The sequence below is a fragment of the Danio aesculapii genome, chromosome 4 (assembly GCF_903798145.1).
Source record: "Danio aesculapii chromosome 4, fDanAes4.1, whole genome shotgun sequence".
NCBI classification, from domain to species: Eukaryota; Metazoa; Chordata; class Actinopteri; order Cypriniformes; family Danionidae; genus Danio; species Danio aesculapii.
In genome coordinates this window covers 2,827,964-2,835,198 of record NC_079438.1, presented here as the reverse complement: position 1 = coordinate 2,835,198, position 7,235 = coordinate 2,827,964, and the positions used below count along the sequence as shown (strand labels likewise).

Below are 7,235 nucleotides of genomic sequence, written 5' to 3'. Positions count from 1 at the left end.
TACGTTCACTTGCTTCATTCACACATGGAATTCACTTCTCAATAGATGTGGATTTGCGTAATGGGAGGGGCGTCTGTCTGCCTGGTGACTCCAGTTTTGTAATGGTTGATTTGATCAAGAGCACAGGTCTCAAACTGGATTCCTGGAGGGCCGCAGCTCTGCACAGTTTTGCTCCAACCCTAATCAAACACAGCTGATCCAACTAATCAAGGTGTTCAAGTCTACTAGACACTAGTAGTCTTGAACACATGGATTATTTGGATCAGCTATGTTTGATTAGGACTGGAGCAAAACTGTGCAGAGCTGCGGCCCTCCAGGAATCCAGTTTGAGACCTATGATCAAGAGAGTAGATGTGCTTTATGTGGTCGATAAAGGCTGAAAATAGCGTAATTTTTTTGTTTAGCTCCAGATATGGACCTATCAGAGGTGCAACCAGCTCTGCGAGTTCCTAAACTCCTCCAGAAGTTGCAGCTGGATAACGAAGGCTTTTATTGGTTCTTCCAACAGAGCTGGTCCCAGTTTGATAAGCTGTTGTCCAATGTCAGCAGGAGGATTTCCCCTCAAGACTCTAACAACAGGCGCTACGTCATAATCACGCCCCTACAAGAGCAAGCTCCTGATTGGTTAAGGCAGCGCGAATGTCCAAATTCATACAAATCATGCTAATCGCGTCAAGGACCCAAAGTGCTCAATTCGCATCACCTCATTCGCATGAATCGCGCTGCAGGATGTCTGATCACATTTTTCAATTGACTTAACATGTAAATCGCTTACGATTGAAGCTTCTCATCCGCGTCTGGTGTGAACGCACCATTAGAATGTTTTTTGTGTGTTTTCTTGTGGACCAATTTTTAAAAAGTAGAAGAGGCTGATTTCATAAAAATGAAATGTGTGGACAGGGCCTTACATGAACATTAACAGTCTGCTGGTTTAGTTTTTTAATCTCAAATTGAACTTGAGCAAAGTTCCTGTGTCTGTTCTTCAGCGTGGAGCCTCTTGTGAGTGTTGAAGCTCGTTTTATGACTGAAACTCTTTCCGCAATCATAGCATATAAAACATTTCTCCTATGAGTGCATCCTCATATGCTTACTAAGAGTATATTTACGAGCGAAACTCTTTCCACACTGACCACAACTGAACTGCCTCTCTCCAGTGTGACTGTTCATGTGAGCGTTAAGGGATGTTTTACGTGTAAAGTGTTTCCCGCACTGTTGGCAATTGTAAGGTTTCTCTCCGGTGTGAGTTTTCATGTGGTGTTTAATGCTTTGTATTTGAGAAAAACTCCTTCCGCACTGTTGGCACGAGAATGGTTTCTCTCCGGTGTGAATTCTCATGTGTATCTCAAGTGCTTGTTTTAATCGGAAACTCTTCTGGCACTGAGGGCAGGTGAAAGGCTTCTCTCCGGTGTGAACGGTAACGTGCTCTTTAAGGACTTGCAATTGCCGGAATCTCATCCCACAGTGTTGGCAGGCGAACGGCTTCTCTCCGGTGTGAATCCTCATGTGGATGTCAAGGTTTGACTTCTGACTGAAGCTCTTTCCACACTGAGTACAGGTGTAAGGCTTCTCTCCTGTGTGAATTGTAACGTGAATTTTAAGGGTCTGCGACTGATTGAATCTCTTTCCACACTGTTGGCAAATGTAAGGCTTCTCTCCAGTGTGAATTCTCATGTGGACTTTAAGGTGATGTTTCTGAGTAAAGCTCTTTCCGCATTGAGGACAAGTGCAAGGTGTCGATTCTCTTTTGTGAGTTTTCATGTGGGATTCAAGTTTTAATTTACTAGTGAATCTTTCCCCGCATTTACAGCAGGTAAAGCAACCGTTAGACCTTGTCTTCTGAGCTTTTTTACATGACAAAGTGTTTTCTGTCTTAGTAGATATTTCATCAGTCATTAACTCTTGGTGTTTCTCAAACTGATCTTCCTCTTCCATTTCATTCAGTTCTTGAGTCTCTTCTTTCAGCACCATCAGCTCTAAAGAGAGGAAGAAATACAAGTGAATTTCAGTATCAACGGCACAAAAAAAGACAACACTAAAAGCAATTCGTGCAACAACATGTGAAATCTTAAAAGCACTAAGGTCACGTTTACACTGTCAGGTCTTGATGCCCAATTCTGATTTGTTGCCCATATCTCATTTTTTTGGCTGTCCGTTTACTTGTTCTTTTAATTGTGACCCATATCTGATTCTTATGTTTACACTTGCCATACAATTTACAATGTTGCACATGTGTAAAGGCAAGGTTCTAGCATCTGCGCCACACTAGCCACGATGGAAAAAAACTGCCTTGCTTTTAGCTCAGCGAAATATGCGAAGTTCGCCCAACTTTAAAATGATTTTGAGGCGGGTGGCGGATGAGAAGGGAAAGGGCCGTCATCGCAGCTTACACATCTGGTTTATATATGTCCTCCACCATTCAGAGGAATCTGTGGGTATGAGAGAGATCTCAGGTCTGGTGGAAGTAAATTGTGGCAGGCTTTAATGAGGACCAGTGGGTCCGAAATTTTAGGATGATCAAACCAACATTTGATATGCTGTGCCAAAGCTTGTCCACATACTTGTCCTACGATCGTTTCGTTGGGTCATCCCTTTGGAGATGCGCATCGGGGTTGCGCTCTGGTGGCTAGCAACAGGTGCAGACTGGCACATTGGCACATCTGTTTGGCATTAGCATAAACCTCTGTTGTTGTCATACCTGCCAACACTCCCGTTTTTCCCGGGAGTCTCCCGTATTTCAGACCCGTCTCCTGTTTTGTTCTGTCTCCCGAAAACTCCTGGAATTAACCCCCCTCCCCCCACTCCTCAGCTTTTTGGTACAGTCTATAACACCCCTGGATCGCTAACATTGGTCGACAAATTCGTAATTTCCAGCATGCCACTCTCTGCACCTCACCTAATGTTGGCAGGTATGGTTGTTGTTGTTTATAGCATCGGCCTCTCCACACACACTTCCTTCTACATCATTAAACCGCTGAGAAGTTCCACATTGTCGCAAGTTTAATGACGTACAAAACAGAATGCCTCAATAAATCCGATCTGCCTTTTTACATGATAGTCGCATTGTCACATATACGATTTATATATGATTTATTTCCACATATGAAGGAGGCCTGAAACCGATCTCTGAATATCCGAATGCATGCGTTCTTTTCGTGTTTACACGGTCATAGAACAGATCCGATTTGTGTCACATATGAGCAAAAAATCTGAATCGGGTCACATTTAACTGGCAGTGTAAACGGGGCCTAAGATAATGAAAGAGGAGTTACATGTAATCTCAGAACGTCTTAATATTTTAAACTCGCTGATAGTTTCCCAAACTGCTTACCTCCTGACACAGGATAACTGGTTTATTATAGATCAGCACCCAATCTACAAGTGCCGTTTCATCCCTTTTCTCTTGCTATTAAAGCATCAGAAAACTATTGGTCTATAATCTTCGATAATGTGATATTTGTGTTGTCGTTTGCGTACGAGCACCATCATTGTTCTTACGAGGCCACAACCACTTTCTTTGTATAATAAAATACAAAAGTGTGGTCAGCACCAATAGACTGGTTGGTGCGCCGACATTTAGCACCGTGGTGCTCACAGTGACCAGAGTTTGAATCCTGGCTCAAGGTTCTTTGCAGATGCTTCCCCTCTCTCTGTTCCCTATTGACCTTATTTTTCAATGAGGAAGTGCGCACGTTTTAGCGATTGTTTTAGAACTTCCGATTCAGCTGCCAATGGAGAAATGACTAGGAATAATAAACGGCAGAAAACGTTCAAACTACTTACTCTACAAACAAATGTTTGCATGACTACACAGACAAAGTAGAATAATATAATAAGAATATATCAGTTTGCAACACTAAGCAGCAAAACGAGCTGTTTTTAACGTTTAAAAATGAATGGAAGTGAATGAGACCGGAAGTCTCGACCCAAAATGATTCAAATGGCTGCGCCTACTTGTACGTGGAGAATAAGGTGAATACTTTCCTGTCTGTAACCTCCAGTGTCCTATCCTAATTAAAGGTGAAACCCCCTAAAAATAATTATAAAAAAATTAAATAAAAAAGAGAAAACAAGACCATCGATTCAACGAGCAAAATTATGGAGTGCCACAGGGCTCAGTATTGGGACCTCTCCTTTTGTCATGGACTATGTTTTTATAGAGGAGTCCATTACTGTTAGTTGTTACTGGTATGGCAATTACATGGGTTTAGAGAGCCCAAGCCCCTTAGTCCCTTTATTAATTAGAGATCGCCACAGTGGAATGAACCGCTAACTTATCTAGCATATGTTTTACGCAGCGGATGCCCTTCCACCTGCAACCCATCACTGGGAAACACCCATACACTTTCATTCACACACATACACTATGGCCAATTTAGTGTATTCAATTCCTCTATAGCGCATGTGTTTGGACTGTGGGGGAAAACGGAGCACCCGGAGGAAACCCACGCCAACACAGGGAGAACTTGCAAGCTCCACGCAGAAATGCCAACTGACCCCTCCTAGGCTCGAACCAGCGACCTACTTGCTACCTCAGCGCTACCCACTGCGCCATCGCATGTTGGAATCTACAGCCATTAGGTTCGAACTAAGTTTCTTATGGAGGGCAGGGCTCGAAATTAACCTTTTGGCTTGGTAGCACCGGTGTTCCTAACTTAAAAAATGTAGGCACACCAGCCAAAATTTAGGAGCACCCACCAAAAATTATGAGCACAGTTACAACAAGATTTATACGAACAGATTCATTGCATTTGAAATCAACTTCAGTCAAAACTAACAAAAAAATCTGTATGCGCCCACCGGCCCTGCACACACTGCTTGACGTGATTGAAATTGACAGTTGACGTGAAATTGAAATTGACAGTTGACAGAAATTGAAGTTAACAACAAGAGCAGGGGTGCGTGTGAAAAGGGGGATCGGTAAAATGAGGTGCCGGATGCGGCTTATTCCGGCAGAAATTAAGCCCAGCTAGAGGGTCATTGGGAAGGCCTACAGTGCAGCCTATTTCACACACATGTACATCTCGTCAGCCTAAGTGACTTGTGACACTGTCAGCGTGCCAACAAACAGGAAGACAGCTATTCTTGCAGTTTAAACAATGTGGAAAAAGCAGGTTGTGCATTCTAAGATATCTTCTTATCACATTAATATTTTTGTTCCTTAAAATATTGACACTCCTTAATAGGCTTTGTACTTTAGTCAGTGATCCCGGAGCACCGACACCAGTTCTGTCACTTCACCATCACTTAGATATTTTTCCTAGTATTAAAAATCGCTTCGTTCTGTTCGAGAATAAAACAGTCTGAGGTAAAGATGTTAAAAAAAGTTTCCTCAGATGCTCGGTTAAAAAATGGATCACCTTTATTATTTTTACCTTGATTTTTTATGATGAATTCAGTCATTTTCCTTCGGCTTAGTCCCTTTATTCATCAGGGGTTGCCACAGTGGAATGAACCACCAACTTATCCAGCATATGTTTATATAACATATGTAACATGTTATGTTAAATGTAACATTAAAATGATGGTGATCTGGATAATTGTATCTCCTGTATTCTATTTCTTTTCAGTGTTGACTAGTAGAGGCTGTACGGTTTACTCGACAAGACATGCACATCTCTAGTCTTTACGACTGTGATACTGGATTGTGATTTGGATTTGCAAAACAGGCGGCACGGTGGCTCAGTGGTTAGCACTGTCGCCTCACAGCAGGAAGGTCGCTGGTTCGAGTCCCGGCTGGGCTAGCTGGGTTTCCTCCGGGTGCTCCGGTTTCCCCCACAGTCCAAAGATATGTGGTACAGGCAGGGGCATAGCGGACATTTTAAAAGTGGGGGGACAGCTGTATGAGTTTATAGGTTTATATAGTTATTATTCACCTGTTTCTAAAGGGTCTGTCTCTAAAAGTGAGGGGGACGGATCCCCCCTGGTTGCTATGCCCCTGGGTACAATTGAATTGAAGGAACTAAAATGGCCGTAGTGTATGAATGCGTGTGTAAATGAAAGAGTGTACTTGGTCGTGGCTGGAAGGGCATCCGCTGTCTAAAACATATGCTGGAATAGTTGGCGGTTCATTCCGCTGTGGAGAACCAATATAAATAAGGGACTAAGATGAAGGAAAATGAGTGAATGATAAAACATCTGCAAATATTTTCACACTCGGCTGTTCCTGTGTCCCAGGTTGAGTTATTTTAAGTATAATGCTCAGGAATTTAGGAATCGACTGATTTTTCCCAATTTACCATGTGGCATGCCGTAAATGCAGACATTTATTCGAATGTGCGAGTTAATCTGTGAGAAAGAAAATTAACCTGTTTGTTCCTGCGGATCTTCAAGTTTGACACTGAATGTTTCTTCAATCTTCAGGTCTTCACTCTCCTCTTTAATAAACGCCATCTTTATAACAGTGTGGAGATCAGTCGCTTCCGCAGGAGTTTCCCTCAGTGTTTGGACACTTTATCCTGTTTAAAATGAGAACAATGAACAGAAATAAAGAAATCTACACTCAATCTGCGTCTCAATCAGTTCTCTAATTCACTATTCAGTGCACTACTGAGGGAGTCAGACTGAGGGAGAAAGAATGGCCTTATATCACAGGCCTGTTGCACAAAACAAGTTGGGTTTTTACCCAGGTAAGTTTACCCACGTTTAGTTTGATTAAACTTTTGCTCCAAAATAAACCCTTTCAAGCCTTTTAAAGAATTGTTTTAGGGCCAAAAAATAAATAAATATCTATCTATCTATCTATCTATCTATCTATCTATCTATCTATCTATCTATATATATATATATATATATATATAGATATAGATAGATATATATATGGATTAAGCTGTGATTTTCAAACTACCCCAGCTGAATTTAGCAGGCTAAAGTAAGGTAAGTTAAGTTACTATGGAACAACCAGGCTAGGATTAATCCTAGTGAATTATCAGTTAATTTCACTGTCAATGCTGCTAGAAATGAATGAGGTTTAAAGTCACTTCATATTCCTGGCTATTTGCATATATTTTCCAGCTTTACGTATTAAAATATGTTTAACCGTATAAGCAATAACAGTATATACGTTCAACATGGTCATTTTAGATTTCTGTGTAGCACAGAGATGGATCAGAGAGTGATTATAAAAAATAAATAAATGGGTGATTAGTCCTGGACCCTAAGCTTTTTCTGCTGGGCTTATACCCAGAGGACTCAAATTATAGTAGAAGCGAACAATTAATTATAGACCTCAGCTTGAT

General features: G+C 41.5%; 1 protein-coding gene across 1 annotated transcript; it reads right to left on the bottom strand.

Moving 5' to 3' along the window:
• Nucleotides 1-303: 303 nt before the first annotated feature.
• LOC130222783 (gastrula zinc finger protein XlCGF8.2DB-like) lies at nucleotides 304-6,455 on the bottom strand. The gene is made up of 2 exons (XM_056455329.1): nucleotides 6,306-6,455; nucleotides 304-1,973 (listed from the first exon to the last, which is right to left on the bottom strand). Exons 1-2 carry the CDS (start codon nucleotides 6,388-6,390, stop codon nucleotides 1,066-1,068), a joined length of 993 nt encoding a protein of 330 aa, XP_056311304.1. The 5' UTR covers nucleotides 6,391-6,455; the 3' UTR covers nucleotides 304-1,065.
• Between the last annotated feature and the right edge of the window lie 780 nt (nucleotides 6,456-7,235).